This window comes from Octodon degus, unplaced genomic scaffold (assembly GCF_000260255.1).
Source record: "Octodon degus isolate 3935 unplaced genomic scaffold, OctDeg1.0 scaffold00093, whole genome shotgun sequence".
NCBI classification, from domain to species: Eukaryota; Metazoa; Chordata; class Mammalia; order Rodentia; family Octodontidae; genus Octodon; species Octodon degus.
The window spans coordinates 2,124,848-2,147,688 of NW_004524669.1; the positions used below are offsets into that span (position 1 = coordinate 2,124,848).

Sequence of the window (22,841 nt, forward strand, 5' to 3'; positions counted from 1 at the left end):
CCGAGGCCAACATGAAGAAGGAGGTGTGCTCCGTGGCCTTCCTCAAGGCGGTGTTTGCAGAGTTCCTGGCCACCCTCATCTTCGTCTTCTTCGGCCTCGGTTCAGCCCTCAAGTGGCCATCGGCACTGCCCACCATTCTGCAGATCTCGCTGGCCTTTGGCTTGGCTATAGGCACCCTGGCCCAAGCCCTGGGGCCGGTGAGCGGAGGCCACATCAACCCGGCCATCACGCTGGCGCTCTTGGTAGGCAACCAGATCTCGTTGCTCCGGGCTGTCTTCTATGTAATAGCGCAGCTCGTGGGTGCCATTGCCGGAGCAGGCATCCTTTACGGAGTGGCACCGACCAATGCCCGGGGTAACCTGGCCGTCAACGCGGTGAGTGCCCATCCCACAGAGGGAAGGGTGGGCAGGACTAATGGGGTGTGCTCTGGAGCGGGCCCCCATGGCCCAACTTGGGAATGGGTCAGCTGAGTGGGGCATGCACACCCATGCCAGGAAGACCAGGCAGATGAATCTCCAGCCAACCTGTGCCCCCCACCAAATCCAACCTACTTCACATCTGTCTCCTTTCTGCCCCACCCTGGCCCCCTCTGCCTTCACTCTGGCCTCTTCTTTGAGTTCCCCTTCTTCTTGAACCCCTCTCCCCTCTTGTCTGCTCTAGTGGAGTAGTTTTCATGGAGCAGCCAGAAAGAAACCAGTTGCAATCCTGGTTGGGGGTAACCATGGCACCTCTGTGCTTCACTATTTTATTTTATTTGATCTTATTATATTTTTGAGACAGAGTCTTGCTGTGTAGTTGAGGCTGGCCTTCAGCTCACTCTGTAGCCCAGGTTGGCCTTGAACTCACAGCAATCCTCCTGCCTTAGCCTCTCGTGCTTGGATTACAGGCATGTGCCACCAACCACTTCTGTGCTTCACTCTTCTTGGCCAGCACACAGGAGTGGTCAAAACACAACAGGTGTCATAAGAATTACATTTAAATGTGACCCCCTAATATGGTGCCCGTGCACAGTGGTCTCTGTCAAATATTGGTTCCCCCTTTCCTCACCCCTCTGCTCCCTCTCTGCAGCCTCCCTTTCTGCAGCCCCAGGGTTCAGCCCCTGTCCCAGCAAACTAGGTTCATTAATCAAATACAGAGGAGGATTTTCATGGCCATTGTCAAACCGTGAGTCAGCCACACTGGAGAGACGGGTTTGTGGTTGGCACCAGCAGCAGATCGGGCATGGGTAGGAGGCTGGGGGCAGTTTGCAGTAGGCAAACTGGGCAGCTGCCCACAGGAGGGAGGGTAAATGCCAGTCTATGGGGGGTGGGGATTGGGCAGAGCTGTTGACAGGATAGTATCCAAGAAAAGTTCCCAACACTCTGCCATTTAGCCACAGCCTGAGCTTCAAGCTTGTGCAAACTGTGAAGTACACAGTCTTTGACAAATGGCCTCTCTGAGGTGGCATACACAGGGCTTGGCTTCCAGGTGCTCAGACTCCAAGTGTCCTCCTTGGAGGCCAAAAGCCTGATCCTGCAGGCCCAGCCAGACAGCCGGAAGCAGCTGGGGTCCTAACCCAGCCTTCCCTTGCAGCTCAACAACAACATCACGACAGGCCAGGCTGTGGTGGTAGAGCTCATCCTGACCTTCCAGCTGGCACTCTGCATCTTCGCCTCCACTGACACACGCCGCTCCAGCCCTGTGGGCACCCCGGCCCTATCCATTGGTCTTTCTGTCACACTGGGCCACCTTGTGGGGGTGAGTGGTGCTGACTCTTGGCAGGAGTGCTACTTGGGGGAGCTACTGGGGCAAATAAAGGCAACCCCCAAGAAGCATTCCCTCCAGGCTGCTGAGTCTTCCAACAGAGCTCAAGGCTTCACCTTGTGGCTGCTGGACTTGCCCTGCTGGGCTCCAGACTAGCTGTTGCCAAGCCTTTTCCAAACCATGGGAAGACAGAAGTAGGGGTGGGAGGAGAGGAAGACATGGGTAGGGGTCCATGGTTGAGTGGACAGCCCGGATCTGTGGCTGATGAGGTCAGCAGCCCAGGAATCAAGAGATTTGGGGTTGAGACCTGGCTGAGCCCTTGGACTTCCACGTGCTCCTGAGAGTCCAGCTTCTGTGGCAGTGAGGGGGTGATGTCCCCTCACTGCTGCTCCCGGTCCATCCAGATCTACTTCACTGGCTGCTCCATGAACCCAGCTCGCTCTTTCGGCCCTGCAGTGGTCATGAATCGGTTCAGCTCCTCGCACTGGGTGAGTCTGACCTGTCCTCTGACTCCCTGAAGATGCAGGCTTGGCAGTGCAGCCATGGTGCAGAAAAGCCTTTCTGGATGCCACGGGGCTCCTATGGATCTGCTGCCCTGGGCTGCCTGTCATCTCCTTTCCTAGCTCATAGTCATCCTTCCAGGGCTATCTTGGTGTGGAGGGGAGATCTTGTCCATTTCTGCAGATCTGTGTTTGTCATTTCTGAAAGTTTACTTGTCCCTCTTTAGAGTGGGAGAGGAGGGGCTGGCCCCGGGAGATCTACCAACCTCCTCTGCATGTCTGTGATCCATGTCTATCTCTGCTTCGTGAAGGGGTCAGGATGTCTGTCCACAGGGTGGGAGGGAATCTTTCCTTCTGGAGGTCTAGAAGGCTACATGTCCATCTTCTCCACGGGTCCATGCGTCTGTCTTCAGGTGGAGGTTGGGCGTCATGGTCCCTGCAGCCTGGGCCTCATCTTCTAATGGCTACTTGTCTCTCCCAGGTGTTCTGGGTGGGCCCCATCGTGGGAGCCGTGCTGGCTGCCATGCTCTACTTCTATCTGCTGTCCCCCCACTCCCTGAGCCTCAGCGAGCGTGTGGCCATCATCAAGGGCACATACGAGCCTGAGGAGGACTGGGAGGAGCAACGTGAGGAGCGCAAGAAGACCATAGAGCTGACTGCCCACTGACCAGCATCAGCAGGGCGAAAATCACAGGAGAAAAAGAAGAAAAATGTGACAGTAGAGCTTCCTTCTCCACAGCTGCTTCTTGGCTGGGGAAGAGGCGCCAGAATCCCCAGGCTGCAGTTTGAGATGGAAGCAGGGACCATGATGGGGCACTCTGGGAGGGGGCCAGAGCGGGAGTCTCATGGGGACCAGGTTTTTCTGGGTCAGGGCAGGTTGTGATGCTGGAATGTCAGACCTCAAAAATTGGAAAGCAGTGCCAAGCTTACATGCTGCCCTGGGGCCAGGCCAGAAAGGGGTGCTGTGTCTGCTTCCCCACACTCCCCACCCCTCAGAACTACAGCCAGGCCCTTGGGGCCAGTGCAGCTCCCCAGAGTGCCTCAGCAGGGAGACAGGCTGCTTCCTTCAATACCACCTTATTTATTTTTGGACAGGGCTGCTTGGAATGGGGCTGCTGGAGTTTGGGTTGGGGATTCCCAATAAAACACTGATCCTCATGTTCTGCCTCCAATTCTCTCCAGAAGTCTCTTGAGGTACCCTGGCCCATCACCCCACCTCTTTGTTACTGCCTCCTCCTCCACAGTCTACACAGGGTACAAGGAGACCCCAAGACAGCTTCTCTATGCAAAGAAGGGAGCTGAAGCCAAGGGAGGCCTAGAGGATGAGAGAGACAGGGGGGCCCACAAGACGAAGAAGTCCATGTACAACAGCACCTTGGCTTGGGAACTTAATCTATGCTACTACTTTGGAAAAGATGACCATGATTAGAAATGCAACTAGCATCCAGGAAGGTGGGAGCAAGAAGGAGGGGTCCTCACCATGTCATATGCCCAAGCCGCTCCCCTCACTCCTCAGCTATGTCAAGTCTCTTCCACTTGGCAACAGAGCCAGAGTGCACCAGGCAAGGTGAAGGAGAAGGGAACAACAGCTCTTGAGATGCCAAAGGGGTGATCTCACAGGTTCTGTCACATGAAGAAGACAGCCTGAACTCCCTTCTCTGTACCTCAGAGTGTCCAAAGGGTGATGCTGCAACTCTGTCTCTGAAGGAGCAGCTCTTGTTCCTCTCACACGTGATGTAGTCTCTTCCTGCCCAGACTGTTCCTACATCTGCCTCTGCCTGAGTTCCCCAGTCCTCCCCGCAACCTTGTCTACTTGCCTCTGGTTGCCACAGACACTCCTCAGAAACCTCCCTAGCCTCTCAGAGACTCCATTTCTTGTAAAGTGGGGATAAAAATGCTTTCCTCACGGGGTAGTTATGAGGATCAGGTGAGCAGAAGGAGCAAGGTGCCTGGGACTGGCTGGATCTTTGAGAGGAAAGGGCGGGAGCCACATAATGGGCAGCTTGTGACACAGTCAAGGAGTCCATCTTGAAGGCAGGTAACCCAAGTTCAAATCCTGCTGTGCAACTTTGGGTAACATAAGCTCTCAGAGTTTCGGTTACAATATCTGTGAGGTAGGGATACTCTTACCAACATAGAGGGTTGTTGTGAGGAGAAAACCAGACAATGGATGGTGAAATGCTGGTGCAAACAGGCCAGCCACCTCAGCAAGTGAGTGATTGTAGCGTGTGTGGGAAAGGTCTGTGATGTGCACTCCTGCCTGCACTCAGGCGTGCTTCTGCTCTCCCAGCCACACCTGTCTGGTGCTCCTATTCCTCTTGTATGGGAATCCCTCCCTTTGACCTTCAGTTTTGCCTCTGAGGAGGAGAGGCCTGAAAGGCCAGCAGATGCCCTAACCAAAGGCAAAGAAGCTCCACACCTGGCTGGCCTGAGTGGACCACCCAGCTCTATTCCGTGGATGTCTAGACATCTGTCAATGGGAGCCACAGCCAACCCTGCCTGCCTGCCTGCCTCCCTGGCTGATAGGTAACACTGTGTGGCAGAGTATGCCTGTGGAACTTTGGAAACCCTCCTTCCTTCCTTCCTTCCTACTCAACCTCCGGCCCTATCATCCCTCGCTCACCTTCCCACTTCTGCAGCTCGCCCCAGGCTGCCAGGAGCCAGGCTGCGAGTACCCATTCTGGCCAGCAGGGGGAGACCTCATCCATCGAATCCACAGCCTGTGCCCCCGGAGTTCTGGGGCTGGCCCCTCGCCGGGGGGGGGGGGGGGGCGGGGAGGGAGTGGTGGGCACAGGGAGTCTCCCGGCTTGGGTTGACAGGGGCCACCAAGAAGTAGCCTGTCCCAAGTCCACTCCATCCCAGTACCCGGGAGCAGGTGCAGAAGAGAGGAGAGCCCTCCCAGCCCCGTGTTCAGCCCCGAGCTCCAGAAGACTCGGGTACAGGCACAGTGGTGGCTGAGACTCTGCCTTCTGCCAGCTCCGGGGCTATTGTTCTTTTCTCTGACAGGGTCCAAGATCCATCGTGACAGTGAACGGTGGCTCCATGGGGAACAGACCCTCGGGGTAGGGAGACAGCCTTTCAGAGGGTGTTGGAGGCCTCGAATTTCCGGCAGAAGTCGCGGGCCGGGTCTTCCGGCAAGGGTTAAACAAGGGCTTTGAGCTGACAAGTTGCAGTGGGTGGGACTACTTGGCCAGCAGGAGGCGCTGTGCTCCCGTGTCTGACCAGCCGTTAGCTGCCTGGTCTGTGGGCTAACAAAGATCTGTGCTCTTCCGAGCGCGCACACACTAACCCCGCACATTGCGGGGTCTCCCTGCCGCCCGACTTTCAGGTGTACCCTAGGGCACGCATCTCCTCCGTGTGTGTGCCCCTTCCCTCAGCATGGAGACACCTCAGATGTGCAGACCTACAGCAGCCCTCCCCACCACTCTCACAGGGCCACGCAGTGAAGAGATCTAGTGTCTTTTCTGCAGTCGTCCCAGCACACACACTGACTCAATCTCCTCTCTGCCCGTTGCCCCACCTGGAGACTGAACTCGGCAAGAAGAGCTTAGGTTATGGCAGGAGTGAGTCTCTGTCTCTCTGTCTCTGTCTCTGTCTCTGTCTCTGTCTCTCTCTCTCTCTCTCTCTCTCTCTCTCTCTCTCTCCCTGCCTCCCTCCCCTCTCTGCTGCTCGGCTCCCTAGAAAGTGACTAGATGCCCCGATGGAGAGATAGAAGCGGGTGGGTGTGGAGGCTGATTGATTAGACGACAGGAGGAGACTGCTGAGATCTGCTTCCTCTGCTTCTTCTCTCAGGCTTTGCTGCCCCTTCGGGGAGACTTTACAGCCTTCCCCGATTTTATAGGGATGGGGAAGCCCCTTGAACTTCTTGTCTCCCTGTCTTGCCTGCATTTTTTTCTTCTCTCTCAGTCCTTGCCTCCTTCGCCTTTCCCTCTTACCCTACTATTCCAAAGCAGACAGGGCCTCGGCCAGAACCTGCGCTGACAGGCAGCGCCAGGCAGCCAGGTGTGGGCCTCTGAGCGTGTGAGCTCGGGCCACGCTCCAGGGCCGAGGACTGGCTGGGGCCGGGAAGGTGCTGGCTGGGGTAAGCAAAGCCAGAGTTGGAGCAAGCCCTGGTCAGTAGCCTCCTGCCCTCAGGGGATGAAGGACCTTGTCCCTGGCCAGGTAGAGCCCAAAGGAGGCTGGCTGTGTGCCAGGCTCCCTGGGGAAAGGCTGCCCCACACCTACTACCTGAATGGGGAGTGCAGGTACTGCTTTGTCCCAGACTTGCCCAGCAGCCAGGACTCTTCTCACCAGAAGCCAGGGAGGGCAAGGAGTGGCGGCCAGGGTACATTACAGGGAGGCTGCAGCAGCCTGGAGTCCAGGAAAGAGGCTGGGGCTTAGAGGTTGTGTCCAGTCTGTGGAGTGTGGAGACCACCAACACACAAGGCTGTCAAATCAGGAGGGAGGGGAGCCAGGAACAGGTGTGGCCTGGGTTTACAGCTGAGTTGAAGAGGCGGGGAGCAAGTGTATACTGCGGAGCATACACCCCAGCCGCCCCACGGCTGGAAGGAAGCCAGGCAAGGTCTGCCTGTGTGCATGCCTTCTGGGTGGCATCCTGCTGCCCGAGAGCCAAAGTGAACAGGGTGGAGAAGTCTGAAGAAGTGTGGAGGACAGTGGTGATGGGGGTGATAGGAAGATCGCTGAGCAGGCCAGAGACCTTTAATTGTGACTGCCATCTGCGAGGCTGGCCAGGCTCTCCTGACAGTGCCTGCCCACGCAGATGAGGCTGGGAGGTATGGAGGAGAATGACAATGATGGTGCAAAGGGTGGCAAGAACAGCTAGGAGCAGGGCACTGTGCTCCCCGAGTCCTCCATACTTCTTCAGAGCCCCTGGGGTGGAGAGGATGTTTCCCCTGAGGATATCAGAGGGCTTGCTCCCAGGGGAGGACAGGTCCCAGGCTATAGGGGCACCATGTATGAAAGTTATCTGCCTCCAGGTCATCAAATTTTCTTTCATTCACTTATTCAACAGTTCTTTTTTTGAGCACCTACTATAGTCTAAGTAAGACACTGCGGCAGAGTTGAACAAAACCTGATTCTTGACCCCTAAGAGTTTATTGCCTTCTTGTGAAGACTCCCTGTGTGACTGGATGAAGCTGATCAGAGGGGTCTTCACCTGGCAGAGAACTGAGCCCTGGGCCAAGGCAGGAATTGCCCAAGCTGAGCAAGGAAGACAGAAGGCCAGAGGGCAAAGGCTGTGAAGGCAGGCAGGAGGGCCAGGGGAGCCAAGAGGCGCAGATCCCAGAGAATTTGTCAGCCAGGCATGGGGCTTCCAGAGGGAGGGAAGGCTCGGTGGGGATTTCAGGAAGCAGCAGGATCAGATTTGCATTTTGGAAAGATCACTCGGGCTGCGGTGTGGAGAATTGATTAGAGCCGAGCAAGTGAGCAGAGACAGGCTAAAGGCTGCAGGGCAGCAAAAAGAGGGCACCGTGCAAACGCATGTAGGATCCAAAATCAAAAGGGCTTAGTGCTCTTATTGGATGAGGGGAGGGGAAGAGAAGGGCCAAGGATGCTGCCCGGGTGCCACCAAGGCTACAGAGCAGGAAATGGGGGCAGGAGAGATGAGGATCTCATTTTGGGACAAATTACATTTGAGGACCTGAGGACAACCAGCAGACATCTAGGGGCAGGTAGATATGGCCAGGGACAAGATCAAGGCACCCAGGGGTGGGTATTATTTCAACAGCTCTGCACAGATTTTCTTTGAAAGGAAACTTATTTTTTCATTAGTAGGGACAGAACTCAGGGCCTCATGCATGCTAGCTAAGTGCTGTGGACCTGAACTATACCCCCAGCCCTTTTTATTTTCAGACAGGGTCTCATTAAATTGCCCAGGCTGGCCTTGAATTTGTGATCCTCCTGCCTCAGCCTCCCCAGTAGCTGGAATTACAAGCATGTACCAACACTGAGGAAGGGGTGGTCTTTGTTAGACAAAATGTCTTGATGTAATGCTGGAAGGGAAAAGAGGAAAACAGGGCCAGCATGGCTACAAAAATGGTTAAGTTACCTGACATAGCAAATAGGAATTTGGGGGGCACTGAGAGGGAAGTGAGCAGAGGGGGAGGGCTGAAAGGGGGTGCGAGGGAAGGCAGAGAGGAAGAAGGGAGCCAGGGGCCGGTGGGCGTTCCTCAGGTGCACAGCAGCAGCACCCGCGCTGGTGCAGCCTCTGGCACAGGGTGAGCAGCTCCACCCGCTCCTTTCCCTGTCCCATGGTCACTTCCTTCATACAGTCGACATTCACAGTTTTAGGTAGAAGTGCAAGCAAGAGCTTAATTTCATGTCTGAGTTTATGGCATGCAGAAGAGGCTCAGCCTATTTAGAGGCAGAGCTTGAAGACAGGAGTCAGGAGAGATAGAGCCCCCGAAGACGGCCTTGGACTTGTGAATCTGAGGGATCTTTTCCTGTCTGCCCCTGTGCCTGCAGCCTTTGGTGAGACCCTTGTGACAGGCAGGATTAGGCCATTCAGTCTGGGTTGTGACTTGGAAAGCCTCCTAGAGGTTCCAGCTCAGCTCCCAGGGATGCTGGCTTATCTGCCCCTCACATCAGGTAAGCCCAGGGGAAGAAAGCATGTGAGCAGCAGCCCTCCCAGGGTGCCGTCTGCCCACCCCCACGTGCATAACCCACCAGCAGGCAGGTGTCCTGCCAGTGTGGCCAGCTCCTTCCTCAGCAGCAGCTCAGCAGAAGAGTTGCAGGTGGGGTTGGTGAAGCCTCCACAGGGTGGAGGCCAGAGTTAGGCAGACAAGAGTCCAGGTAGGCAAGAGAGAGGCCCCTCAAGAAAAGAAGGTGACAACCGAGGCGCAGGTGCGAGGACATGGAGTCGGGGCTGTGGAGCGGGGCTCACATGCTGGTGTGCCAGGTTTGGACAGCGGTCAGCAAGGCACTGTTCGCCGAGTTCCTGGCCACAGGGCTGTATGTGTTCTTTGGTGTGGGCTCCGTCCTGCGCTGGCCCTCGGCCCTTCCCTCTGTGCTGCAGATTGCCATCACCTTCAACCTGGCCACAGCCACGGCAGTGCAGGTCACCTGGAAGACCAGCGGGGCCCACGCCAACCCCGCTGTGACGCTGGCCTTCCTCGTAGCCTCCCACATCTCCCTGCCCCGGGCTATGGCCTACATAGCTGCCCAGCTGGCAGGGGCCACGGTGGGAGCTGCCCTGCTTTATGGGGTTGCCCCAGGAGACGTCCGAGGGACTCTAGGGATCAACGTGGTAGGTGTGAGGAGGGGCATCTGGCCAGTGCTTGGGCACCTGTCAGGGCCAGGAGGGAGTCCAATCAGGGGCAAGGGTGGAGGGCCAGGCCTGAGGGAGGGGATGCAGGAACTACAGTTCAGCTACGAGCTCCACTCCTGCTCCCAGCTGGACACTGAGGCCCAGAGGAATCAGACTCTGGCTTTACCTAGGCAGGACAGCGATGTGGTGTGAGGAACAGAGAATGGAGAAGGACCAGACATCTAAGGATGGCATAGCCAGGAACAGGCTGGGATATGGGGGGAGGCAGGGGCTCCTGCAGGCTCCTGTTTCCTCCTCAAGCTGCACCGCCTGTTCTCTGCTCTTTCATTTCCTCCAGATGTTGCCCCTCCCAAGCGCCCCAGGCCCGCTCCCCTCCCCTCCCCCACTCCTCGGCTTGGCTTTGCTGCCTGGCCCACTTCTCCTTCCACTCTTTCCCGTCCTTCTCTTCACATTCTACCCTCAAATATGCATCCCCTGCATCGCAGCCCTTCCTTCTCCTCCCAGGGCTGAGCTCCTGTATCCACTCCTGTGGGGAGCAAGGATCCTGGGGTGATATGAGCCCAAGGGTTCTCCATCCTGTAGGCAGGGCCCATGTCCACCCCGTGTAACCCCTCCTCTGCTAAGGTCCAGAACAGCACTTCGACTGGCCAGGCAGTGGCAGTGGAGCTGGTTCTGACCCTGCAGCTTGTGCTGTGTGTCTTTGCCTCCACGGACAGCCGCCATACATTGGGCTCCCCAGCTGCCATGATTGGAACCTCAGTGGCACTGGGCCACCTTATCGGGGTAAGACACAAAGGGAGAGCACGTACATGCACACACCAGGGCCCTCTCTGGGGAACTCTTGGGGCCCTGACGACCAGGAAATGTCTCTCCCTGAGCTCCTCATTCCTTGGGGTAGCGAGAGTGCCCCATACTCCAGGCCCAAGATATAAGGCAGTACAGTGGGGCTGGGAGAGGGCTGGGAGCAGGGGAAAGGGAGCTGCCCCTCCCAGGCTCCTCAGGCGTCCCCACAGCCTAACCCCACACTTGCTCCCCAGATCTACTTCACCGGCTGCTCCATGAACCCCGCCCGCTCCTTCGGCCCTGCAGTCATCATCGGCAAGTTCACAGTGCACTGGGTGAGAACCCCCACGGGCTGCTTTGGGAAGGGACAGGGCCTGGGCAGAGGCACGAGAGCCAGTGGGTTTCACCAGCTTGGGGCCACAGATCCTGGGAAGACAAGCCCCAGTGCAGGCCATGAGCCTGGAGCGGAGGCTTCCCATGCTCCGAAGGCCCCGGGGGCTGTCCTCTCCTGTACTTGTCTTCCCATCTCCAGCATCCCACGGTACCCAGTGAATTAGGGAGAAATGGGCCAGGGCAGGAGCTGCATCCTCGGCCCAGGCTTTCTGTTCTGGCTGTTTCTTTCTTCACTTTCTCCAGCTGGACCAATTTTGAAACTTGAATAAGGAAGAAGACACAGAAATAGACACACATAGCAGCAGAGACAGAAACAGCAATAGCCAGAACTTGGCTAAAATGGGGAAAGTAAGCAAGAAGGCAGGAGATGGTGAGGACAGCCCTGCACGGCTGTGAGCCAGGGCGAAGCGGACTGCACAGAAGGCAAGGCCCCTTTATCGCGTAGGCTCAGGAGATCTCAACTTTCCACCTGAGAGGCAGTGTGCGAGTTCGGGGGAGCTAAGTCAGCAATAGGGGAACTAGGCAGGGTTCCCGAACCACCCTAGGATTCTGATTCCCCATGTCTGGGTGCCTCTTTCTGTCTCCTCAGATATTCTGGGTAGGCCCCCTGACAGGGGCTGTCCTGGCTTCGCTGATCTACAACTTCATCCTGTTCCCTGACACCAAGACTATGGCCCAGCGACTGGCCATCCTCATGGGCACCACTGAAGTGGAGAAAGTGGTAGAGGTGGAGCCTGAGAAAAAAGACTCCCACTCCAGTTCAGGGGATACAGAAGTGAGTGTGTGAGACAGCATAGCCATACAGAGGAGTAGCTACCCTGCCTTGCAAGACTTGACTCGAGGCTTTTCCTGTGAGAGGACTAGAGTGGGGACCAGAAGGCTCAGTCTCTTTTTCTAACAGGGTGGGCTGGGTTGGGAGTGCCAATTCCTATCCATGGCATTACATTTCTTTGCTCTTTTTAAAATGGTAATGGGGGTGGAACCTAGAGCCTCCTTCACACTAGGCAAGTATATTACACCTGAGCTACACCTACACTTTTTTTTTTTTTTCAATTTTGAGATGAAGTATTGCTAAGGTGTACAGGCTAGCCTCGAACTTACCATCTTTCTGCCTCAGCCTCCTGAGTAGTGGGATTACAGGCATATCACACACACCCTCCTGCTACAACTATGGGTAAAATAAATCTTGGAGCAAATCTGTCTGGCTTTCTTCTCCCTAACTCTCCCTTGTTTCCTAAGGGGATAGAACAGAAGGGGGCACTGGCCTTTATGATGCTCTCACATTGTCACAGCCAGCTAGACTCTATGAGAGCCCTGGTCCTCCAGATCCTTGTCTTGGGGGAAAGAGAATTAAAGCCCTGGCAACCATTCTTCTAGGACTTTAACCAGGGGACCTTAGTGAGCCCAGAGGGAAGGGGACACACTTTCCAGAAGAATCATGCTCCTGGATAGCTCGAGTTCCTGGGGTGGGGTGGGGTCTGCCCAGGGGTTTAGTCTGGGGGGCTGTGATTCCATCAGACTACGGTCACCTGAGGATGGAGCTTGCTCTCTCGGTGGTTTTTCACCCTAGCTCTTCCCCCATGCTCACAAAGGTGCCCACCCTTGGGAAGAGCTTTTGGAGAGAAACCTTTCCTCAGCTGGCAAAGAGCAGGATATGAGAAAGGAGCTTTCTGTCAGGGCAGGCCCTTTACAATCTGTCACGGGGGCAGCCCTGGGTGAGTCTCTACCCTGCCCTCAGCTCATGGCCTGAGCCAGAAGCCTCCTCAGCATCATGGGCTTCCTACAGAAGCTGGTAAATAAGACCTAGAAGCAGAGAACATGGGAAGGACCCAGGAAACTGAGATTCAAGGTTCAGAGCCTCTGAAGGACTAAGGGGTCTGGATCGGTCTGTTAACATTTAAAGGCTGCTGTAATCACTCTGCCTATGACTTGGAGTCCTGCCTGGATTTCAGCTTCCCAGCTGTAAAATGGGTACAATCTTTTCTCCAGGACTGCCGCAAAACAATAAGAGATTAGAAAATGCTTTAAGGAGTGCTAGAAAATGCTAAGAATCAACCCCAATAAATGATGATTATTGCTGTTACTGTAATTCCTGGGTTTGAATATAACTGCTACTGGTAATGGGAGGGAGGAGGGAATAAGGGAGAAAAGCAAGATTTGCTGTCTCTAGTTACGTTTACTTTAACAGGGGCCCTGCCTCCTTCTCTCTTGGGTCCAGCTGAGAGTGGGGGTGGGACAGGACCTGGAATGAAGAGACAAGCCAATAAAAGTCATTTCTTCCCATCTCTATGGTGCCCATCACCATGGTACCCTGAGAAGCAGCAGCCAAATCCATAAAAAAAAAAAAAAAAAAAAAAAAAATAGGTTCTTCTCCATGATGTTTCCCAAGAGGCTGGGGTGGGGGTGCCCAAGGTTTCCGAGAATGGGGTAACAGGCCCAGCCCATGACCAGGACAGTGGCTGAGTGAGTCCCTGGTGCCTGTAGCCTCAGCAGCTGCTCCAGGTTCTGTACTGTTGTCAGTCTGAGTGCTTTTCACATCTCTCCATCTGGGTCCCAGTCATCCATCTTTGTGATCTCTCAAGAGCCTAGGGCTTCCTGTGCCCTTTCATGTGCAGGAAGAGTTGTGAGCACGTGTGTGTGTGTGTGTGTGTGTGCGCGCGTGTGTACCTGCATGTTTGTGAATAGAGGATATGAGTGACTTGCTAAAGGTCACCCAGCACAGTCAAACAGATCCCTAACCCCTCCCCAGCTCCCACTAAGAATTTTCCAAAATAGAGCTCTAGGGGGGCTTCCAGAAGCTGCAGCAGAGGAAGGAGACAGGGCTGAAGGGGTGGTGAGTTCCTGTGATGAGCTCTTAAGCTCCTTGACAAATTATCTCAGTGTCCCCAGAGCCAAGCACACACTGAGTGCTCAATAGAAGTTTGATGAATGAATGACTGAGGCTGGGCATCTGGGGAGGGACAGGAGGCAGGAATTGATCAAGAGGAGGAAAATTCAAGAATTACAGCTCCAAGTAAGCCAAAATGACAGCAGCAGAGAAGCCTCTGCTTCCAGGCAGGGGCTGGGAAGATGGCCCTGGCCAGACACTTGTGTCTTCACCCATCGCTTCAAAGCAGCCTTTTGTGTCCCAAAACTCACAGGCCAAAGGTGTTTCCTGCAGTGGCGGAGGGGAGGCGGGGGCTGGAGCTATTTTCACTGCCCATTTCTTCAGCACTGCTCCATGGTCAGGATAGGCTAGAGCCAAAGCTAGAGATAAGCTTCCTGAGAAGTACGGAATTAGGTTGGAGGCTGAAGAGCATCGAAGGTTAGAGGCAGAAGTAAGCAACCAAAGGTTAGCTTCTCCTCCTCTGGAGCCCTTTAATAGGACAGCAGGCCATCTGTTTCGATGACGGACGGTCTGGCCTTTGCAAGCCGAATGTGAATCTCAGCAGTTCCGGCTGGGGAAGCAGGTTCATTGCCACAGCTCCTGTGCCTGGCAGGGGAGCGCCCCACCCCCACCCCAGGACAGAGCCCCAACCAGGCAGGCCCATAGTGTGCATTCTCTTCCTCCTCTTTGTCAGGGGAAGTTTTTAATTAATGGTGTGTAATCTGATCTGGCCCTTCTCCCTGCTGAGCGCTGCCTTCAATCAGTGGAGCCATCTGCAATCGCAATTCATAATTCTCCCCAAAGGGAGGGGGACTTGGGATGGGTGCCTTGGTGATTAATACAATTAGCCTTTCATGTTGATGATTGTCTTAGCAGGAGCAGCTGATGGGAGCTCAGAACCTAGCCAGTCACTTCCAATTGGCCAGCAGAGGCCCTCAAACTTCCCACATCCTTCTGCTGGTCTTTAATCTGGCCCCTGCAAGTGGAACAAGGTCAGGCCTAATCTGGGGCAAATGTGCAGGGGGCAAAAACCCAAGAAGAGGCTATACTCTGGGACACATTTGGTCCCCTGGGGCTGAGGGAAAAGGAAGAGCAGCACAGTGACCCAGAGACTCAGCTTCCCCCAAAAAATCATTTTGCTCAGGGTGATGATCCATGCCTATAATCCCAGCACTCAGGAGGCTGAGGCAGGAGGATCAGTGTGTTTGAAGGCTGAAGTAAGTTCAAGACCAGCCTGAACTGCCGAGGGAAAGCCTGTCTAGAAAAATAAATTAATTGTGCCATCAAGATTTTGGTTTCTGGGTCAGTAGAATAAGTGCTTGCCTGGCAAGCACAAAGGTCTGAGTTCAAATCCCTGGTTCCGGAAAAAAAAAAAAAAAAAAAAGATTTTGGTTTCTTTCTGTATTTTAGGGAAGGGTCTACAGGGTATTCAGGGTCTCACTACTAGATTGGACTCATAGTAATCTTCCTGTTTACAATCTCTCAAGAGCTGGGATTACAGGCGCGTGCCACCATGCTAAATCTCAAATGCCATCTCAGTGCACCCCAGGGGCCACCAGGCCAACACAGCAGATCTGGGGATCAAAGTCCTTGGGCCTTACTTTCTTCATCTAAAAAATGGAGAGTTGAGGCCACAGGAAGGACACACGTTCAGCACTATGCCTGACACATGACCACTCTCAATCACTGAGAGCTAGCTGGATCTTCATCATCGTGATAGAATCCATTTCATCTACCATCTGCAAGGCTGTCTGCCCTGCAGCTTCACTCAGGGGCAGGGCTACTGCTAAAGAAGGCATCATGTCCTTCCCTATCCCAGGCTTAGCAATGGCACAGGCACGGGAACATGAGAGAGAGAGAGAGAGAGAGAGAGAGAGAGAGAGAGAGAGAGGAAGCAGGGTGGGCAAGTGGAATCCCAGGGGAAAGAGGACTGAAGAATCAAACAGAGAGAGAAATAAGGACTTACTCAGAGCAAAGAAGTAGAATGCTGGAGTGATCAGAACTGGGGAGTTAGTTTGGAGGAGTTTCAAGGAGTGAGGGTGAAGGGAGGCTGGGTAGGATGGTAAATAGGTGGGGAAAAAAAAGACAGGGCTTTTAGGGGCTTGCGGGTTAGCTCAGGTCAGGCATAGGGGACCACGGTTCGATCCCCAGCTCCACATGCCTTATCAAACCCGCCCTTAAGGTAGCCTGAGCCAGAAAAAAAAAAAAAAAAAAAAAAAAAAAAAAAAAAAAAAAAAAAAAAACCCACCTTAAAGGGCTGGGGAAATAGCTCAGTGGAGTAAGTGCACTTTCTAGTTCAATCCCTGGTACCACCAAAAAAACAAAAAACAAAAAACCAGGGCCTTGAGAATTTGTAATTTCATAGACAGAAAGGGAGCTGACATCAAAGCTGAGGTTTAAGTGTAACACAGAACAAAGCCTCTGTGATCATATAATTGTCAAGGGATGTAGAACCAGCTGACAAAGGTCTTGACAGGAGACTCCATCCATCAGGAGAGGGGTTCACTCCAGTCCCTCTGACCCCACAGCACTGTTCTCTGTACCACCAGAGCAGGACCAGGGAATGCAGAGAACAAGCTCAAGGAGAAGAGCTCCAGAGTAAGAGAAATTTTTTAACCTATAGCTTAGTGCCAGGCGCCAACAATGTCAGAGAGGAAGATGGGGGGGGGGGCAGAAAATTTAAGAGCTAATCAAGATGAAGCATCTGGTCTATCTGTGGCTACTTAGGGCAGCTGTAGCAGGGGGTCAGCCCAGCCAAGATCTGCAATCACTTCTCAGGGTGAGCCTAAGGCGCAGTCACACATTTAGCAAAAGCTGTGGAGGCCAGGCATAGTCAGTGATGGGGGATTACAGGAGTCCAATGGCACTAATTAATAGGCTGTAGTTAATGGGCAGAAAAGGGGGAAATGAAAAACAATGCTTCATAGCCCTGATTAAGGTAGATGAAGGGGCAGTGATTGCCAAAGCCAGAGGGAGAGGCCAAGAACTCACACTCCAGGGCCTTAAACAGATGGAAAAAGGCCCTGCCAGGCCTGAGCCCAGTCCATGGTCAGAGAAGAGGCCAGAACGACAGTCAGGGGTGTCTGATTCTAACAGGTGAGATGTGGGAATAGGCCTGGCAATGGACTCCTGGTCCCTCTCTGGCTGCCCTCTTCATGCCTAACTCTAGTTTCATGTCATGAACTTGCAGACTTTTTATTTTTTATTTTTTTTTTTGAGGTGGGGTCCCACTATGTAGTCCAGGCTGGCCTCAGATGTGGAGCAACCCTCCTGCTCAGCCTCCTGAATGCTGGAATCAGGCACGTGCCATCACGCAGGCTCTAGGAGGCTTTCCATCTCCAGCTCCCTCCCTCCAAGCTCCCACACTATTCATCCAGGTCTGCTCCAGCATTGAGCACCTGTCACTGTGGACAGGAAAGCCTCCTTAAACCAAATTATACTATTTATTTTCCCTGTATTTAGGACAGAATCTACAGGGTCTACAGGGTCTCACTACGTAGAACGGACTTGTAGTGATTCTCCTGTTTTCAGCCTCCCAAGTGCTGGGATTACAGGGGTGTGCCACCACACCCAGTCTCAAATGCCATCTCACTGTCTCTGCACCCCATGGGATCAAACCCCAGCTGCTGTGCTCTGCCTAAGCAGGTGTATTAGTCCACTGAGCTACCAGGCCAGCCCCAAATTATACTATTAATGTGCTTATTAATTTCAGACAATTTCACTAACTTTATCAGCTAGACTTCCTTTTTTTGTTGCTGCTTGCTCAAATCCTGGACCTCCACTTTTTTTTTTTTTTTAAAGTTTATTTTATTTAGTGTGTGTGTGTGTGTGTGTGTGTGGCCAGCTCAGCCCACCTGAGGGCGGGGCTGGCTGGCATGTGGTGCTGGGGGATTGAACCGCGGTCCCTGTGCTAAGCTTGTTCTAAGTAGGTGCTTTAGACCACTGAGCCATCTCCCCAGCCCCATGGACCTCCACTTTTTAAGGGAAGAATTTTCCTCTGATTCTGTATTGGTGACCAAACTAGACAAAAACTGCAACAAATACTCCCAACTTGATAGTCAAACAGAACACTTAACACGCCTAGCCTCTTTTCTGTTACAGCATCCTGAAAGCCCTGGGCTGTACTTTGTTTCCTGATTCAGGGGCCACGTGTTATGCTCTGGGGTCATAACTGGAACAGATCTTAATCCTGTGCTGTACACTGCTTGGCTGCTTCTTCCTGCTAGGTGTGCAGGTTGAGTCTTAGTTTCTCTGCTTTTCCTATAGCAGCTCCCTTCAGACCTGAGGAAACGCCCTGGTTTTTTGGTTTTGCTTTTGTTTTGGTTTGTTTTTTTGGTGCTGGGAATTAAATTTAGGGTCTTAGCTGGGTGTGGTGCCATTTGCCTATAGTCCTGGAGGCTAAGGCAGGAGGATCATTTTGAGTTCAAGACTCTGCTAGTATAATTAAAGTAAAATTTATTTTGTTCTACAAAAAACAAAACAAAAGACCAGCCTGGGCTACAAAATGAGCTCAAGGCCAGGCTGAACTGCATAGCAAGACTCTGTCTCAAAAAGACCAAAAAAATATATATATATTTTTTTAGGGTCTTGTGCATGCTAAACATAGTCTACTACTGGAGCTCCTTGTTTGACCACAGCAAAATAGTAGGTTGTCTGGCCTGCACATTTCTAACCCTTCCAATCCAAATGACACTGGCTATAAGATACATCTCTACCTTGAAATAGAGAGTCATTAACACTACATTTTAAGGGTTTTTTGTTTTTTTCTTTTTTTTAAGGGCTTGGTTTTTGAGACAGGGTCTTGATATATAGCTCAGACTGGCCTTGAACTTGTGATCCCTCTCAAGTGCAGAGGATTATAGGTATGTACCACCAAGGCTGTCACTGTGTTGCGTTTGTAAGAACCACTGATTATGCCTCAAGTCTCAGAGATATTAACAATATTATCTTTAAAACATATAATTATTGAAAAGTATTCCTCCTTCAAATCTTGGCTCTTTAAATCCATATAAAATCAAAAGAGAAAAATGGAACCATTTGGGAAGGCTGCCACTGCTCTCACCCACTCTCGAATTCATATATGAGAGCTGTGTCAGCTTTGAGGGACCCAAGATATGCCTTCTCGTGAACATCTCTTCTTTCTCAGGGCCAAGAGGTTCACTGAAGAGAATCCCACTTTTATGATGGAGGCAAAACAAAGTATAAACCATGCCAAGCTGGGACCTCAATTTTGAGGAGATAATGGCCTAGCACTCCAACACCATTGCCCAACCACTTCCCACCCCTGTGGCTGTCTTCCCCAGAGCCTCCAGAGCGGTGCCACGAGAAGAGCAGACTAGTCATTTCCCCCTAATCAGGCTAAGACAGTTCCGTATAGCTGCCGACTGCAGGCTGTTCCTGTTAAAGCAAAGCAGCTGGAAAGGGCTTAGCCTTTTAATGCCAGCAGCTGTATCTCCAGTGTGGACGCTATGCCAAGGGGCTGGATGCTGTCCAGAAGCATCAGGCATTTAGCCCTGGCCAATGCATATCAACCCAGGAGGAGAGCACAGCCAGCTCCCTGGGAGGAGGGAAGATGGTTCATTTAAGCACCTTCACCTAAGATTTTACTTTCCAATAAGGAAAAAACTCCCAACTCTCATGTCTTTCTTGCTACCAAGATCTGGACAGGCTGATCTCCCAGCACAAAGAGCTTTCTTTGTCACAGCAGAGAGTGGTAGGAGGTGCTCCATTTTAAAAAATCACTCAGAGCCATTTGTTAGTTTTGACAACAAAAAGATTTCAGGCCATTAACCACCCAGACTAATTCTTTAAGCTGATTTTCCCCCCTGTGATGTCTAAAGTATTCTTCTGATCCCAGGTATGTGTATGTGTGGATACAACAGACTACCTACCGCTTCTTGGAGAGCACAGAGCCTGAGGGTTGATGAGGGAGAAAGCTGAACAGCCTTCAGAAAGCCCTGGCAGAGAGCAGGCTACTGATGGAAGATCACTTGAAGACTTCTTACTCAAAGCCAGATGGTGAACATGAGACAGGGTGAGAGCTAATGCCACTCAAGGGAAGCAACAAGCTAATCCGCTGACGCGTTCCTTGAAGTGGGCCGATGGCTTGGCTCACAGACTTGCCTATCTTCAGCATTGTACCTCAGAGACCACAGGCCTTCCATGGGTGGCCTGGGAACTGATTCCCAGCAGGAGAAACCTCAGGTGTTCACCTTGAGTTTATTCTCTTCCTTCCACACAGAAGATACTCTGGGATCACCAAACCCAAGTTTTCCATGCTGCCAGCCAATCCTAAGCATTAGGAAACTGTCCCCAGCAGTGTACACCTTTCTGCTCCTTCTGGTCATCTACTGAGAATTCATAACTACATGGACATCTCAGCTTTAAGTTAGGCATGACTTACAGAAGTTCTGACAATGAGAACTCCTGAAACGTACATGATTGTCCTTCTCTATAGCTTTGCTCATTTTGTATTTGCTCACTTCATAGAAAAGATGGGATAAAAATAACACTGCACCTAAGGGAAGGCCTCTATAGCCTTTCATACCTAATGTTACATTATTAACAGGCTCCACAATGCTAATAAAGTCTGAAATAGCAAGGGCCATGGCTAACCTCCAGACTGAGTACTGGAATGGTCAGGTTCTAACCTCAGGTAAACTCCACACTGGATTGTGCCAAATCACCACTCTGAATATAAAAGGGATAACTTGAGGTGAGGCAAGACCAAGAAAGTGATAAATGATAGTACTCTGGATATGACAAACCACCATATGAAATTTCCTAGAGGTTTTATGGAGAATCAGTCCTTAATTCTATCATCAATGGTGACCAAAGATACGGTAAATAGAAAGCGCTTTATTAGAAGTTTAAATATCCATTCATCTGTGTCTGAGTCTAGCACACAGATGGTGCCCCGCTGTGTGAGATATGAGACTATCACTGTATAAAAACAATGAAGCCTGGCAAGAGTTCTGGAGGTGGATAAAAAGGAAAATTCCTGCTTCCAATTATGTGTCCTTGAAAAGTTGCCTCCTTGCCCATCCCACAGAAGTGCAGAGAACAAAGCTCTTGTGCTCTACAAGGTTATTCCTGGTGACATCGAACTGCCTTTCACCTGAATTCATGAACAGAGACCATCAACAAATACAGTTCTGAGAACCAGGTTCTAATATGTTACGTAAGTTAGAGACCTCCTGGCCTGGCACCTTCATTTATTTACAAAATATGGAAGCTTCATGAAGAATATTTTAAAAATTGCCCTAAGTTCTTAGGTTGAGTGGCCCTTCCCAAACCTTGTTTAAACTAAAAGCACAATGCTAACATGCTCCAACTCTGCATGCTTTCAAAGCTTTTCACTTCAATGGCTAACACCTGAGTCATCCCCAAGATCATAGCAAAGCACACTGAATGAAAATCAATTGTGCTGTCTTAGACCCTGAACTCTGTGCCACCTTTTGCTTTTCAGTCCTGGACTTCCACAACAGCTATCTCTGTTCGCACTGAGAACCCTAGGAACGTTAAGGGACAATTAAGAAAAACATTCAGCATAGTAGCTAAAACACTGCATCCCCTAAACACTTTTCCAATAGAAAGTCATATACTGTATGTATAGAATAATGCATATGGGCTGGGTGTGATGGTACATGCGTGTAATCCCGGCACTTGGGAGGCTAAGGCAGGAGGACTGTTGAAAATGTGAGGCCAGTTACATAGCAAGAACCTCTAAAAAAAAAAAAAAAAAAAAAAGCATGTGGCTATATTCACAACGTGCGAATATAGTAGGTCCCTCCTCTGATTTGTGTGTGTGTGTGTGTGTGTGTAAATATCATATAGTTTCCCCAGCACAAGAACTCAAAAGAAGAAACACAAATAGAAAAGTACAATACAAGCAAAAGGAAAGCAGGATCTCGAGGACCAACCAATCAAGAGAGGGAAAGAAGAGCCAGGAAACATGACAACGACAAGCCACACAGCCATACGGAGAAGATGGGCAGGGAAACGATCCCAAGAACCTCCAGAAGACCCTCGAATCCAGCAGTCAATTGGAAAGATTCCCACCCTGACCAACTACATATACTGATTCCCATGAACCAAGAAACTGCACTAAAGATGGCAATCTGCAATAGTAGCCCCATGCTTGGAGCGCCCGTCACTCCAGGCCCCTGAACATGGGCTGCCTGTCACGACTTGCCAGCTGCTGCCGTGCTGTCTCTCAGGTAGATGACTAAAAGTGTCTCAGGTTTATGCTTCTTGATGGGAGGAGGGCTCTGAGATTCGAGATGGAAATGCATTGCTTTCTGTGGCTGGTGGCGGAGCCTTCCTGGCTCCTTGGTGACATTGCAGAGTATAGACAGTCTTTTCTTCGGCCGGGATGGAGGGGATACGGAGTTGCTGAGAGGTGACTAAGGCGACTTGGGACGTGGAGGCGCCCGAGCCCGGCCTGGTGGTCTGAGCGCGGGGACGCAGCGGAGGCGGAAGACCACAAACACTTTCACGCGTGCGCAAGAGGATTGGCGGCGGTGGTGGCGGAACAAGACGCTGCTCACGTGCGTGGCCACGTACATAACCGCGGCCACAGTGGGCATGCTGCGGGCTTCCTACGCCGCCATGCCTCTGTATCGGCTTTACTGCCAGACTACCGGACTTGGAGGATCAGCAGTAGCAGGTCACGGATCAGACCAAGTGACAAACACGGTGTCTGTTAAGGACCGTATCATTAAGGTTACCTCCAGTGCACATGTCCACGCCAGTCTCCAGTACAACTTTAGACCTGAGCAATCGGAGATCTACCTTCCCTAATTTCTCTGTTGATGATGATATAAGAATGTTGAAAATCAACAGAGAGAGGGCAGGGTAATGAAAAAAAAAAAATATATTGTGTCCAGGAACAAATTAATGAAAGAATCAAGGTGGTACGAGGAGACTACGCTGGCATGTTATAAAGCAAAGAATCCTACTGGCAAACCAGTAATTGGAATTCCTACATATAATGTACCATTTGAAGTGGGACAGTATTTTAACCAAATACAGTGCTTCTGTTTTGAAGAGCAAAGACTTAATCCCCAAGAAATAGCTTTTGGCTTTCAGCTAGGAGGAGGCTAAGGTGCAACTTTCTTCGGTAGTCCCAAATCTGGGTTCATCCTGATACAGGGAAAAAAACTGGTCTCAGGTGAGTGACCTCCAAACAATATAGGGAACCTCCAAATGACATGGGGAAAAAAAAAAACGATCTCTGGACCTGACCTGCTAGAATTCATGTTCTCTAAAACTGAAGAATGAATTTTAGGAA

The 22,841-nt window shown here is 51.9% G+C and overlaps 2 protein-coding genes and 1 pseudogene across 4 annotated transcripts; all 3 read left to right on the plus strand.

Moving 5' to 3' along the window:
• The first annotated feature begins 6 nt into the window (after positions 1 to 6).
• Aqp5 (aquaporin 5) lies at positions 7 to 3,401 on the plus strand. 2 transcript variants are annotated; one of them, XM_023722719.1, is made up of 5 exons: positions 7 to 374; positions 1,573 to 1,737; positions 2,148 to 2,231; positions 2,386 to 2,450; positions 2,725 to 2,815. In XM_023722719.1, the coding sequence occupies exons 1-4, from the start codon at positions 12 to 14 to the stop codon at positions 2,446 to 2,448; spliced, it is 675 nt and encodes a 224-aa protein (XP_023578487.1). In that variant the 5' UTR covers positions 7 to 11; the 3' UTR covers positions 2,449 to 2,450; positions 2,725 to 2,815. The 2 variants fall into 2 exon arrangements, with proteins under 2 accessions (XP_023578487.1, XP_004637854.1); XM_004637797.2 differs by lacking the exon at positions 2,386 to 2,450 and having other exon boundaries at positions 2,725 to 3,401.
• A 5,483-nt stretch (positions 3,402 to 8,884) lies between these two features.
• On the plus strand, positions 8,885 to 12,772 carry Aqp6 (aquaporin 6). 2 transcript variants are annotated; one of them, XM_004637798.2, is made up of 4 exons: positions 8,885 to 9,486; positions 10,132 to 10,290; positions 10,545 to 10,625; positions 11,273 to 12,772. In XM_004637798.2, the coding sequence occupies exons 1-4, from the start codon at positions 9,094 to 9,096 to the stop codon at positions 11,468 to 11,470; spliced, it is 831 nt and encodes a 276-aa protein (XP_004637855.1). In that variant the 5' UTR covers positions 8,885 to 9,093; the 3' UTR covers positions 11,471 to 12,772. The 2 variants fall into 2 exon arrangements, with proteins under 2 accessions (XP_004637855.1, XP_023578485.1); XM_023722717.1 differs by lacking the exon at positions 10,132 to 10,290.
• A 9,059-nt stretch (positions 12,773 to 21,831) lies between these two features.
• Positions 21,832 to 22,654, plus strand: LOC101576124 (annotated as a pseudogene).
• The last annotated feature ends 187 nt before the right edge of the window (positions 22,655 to 22,841 follow it).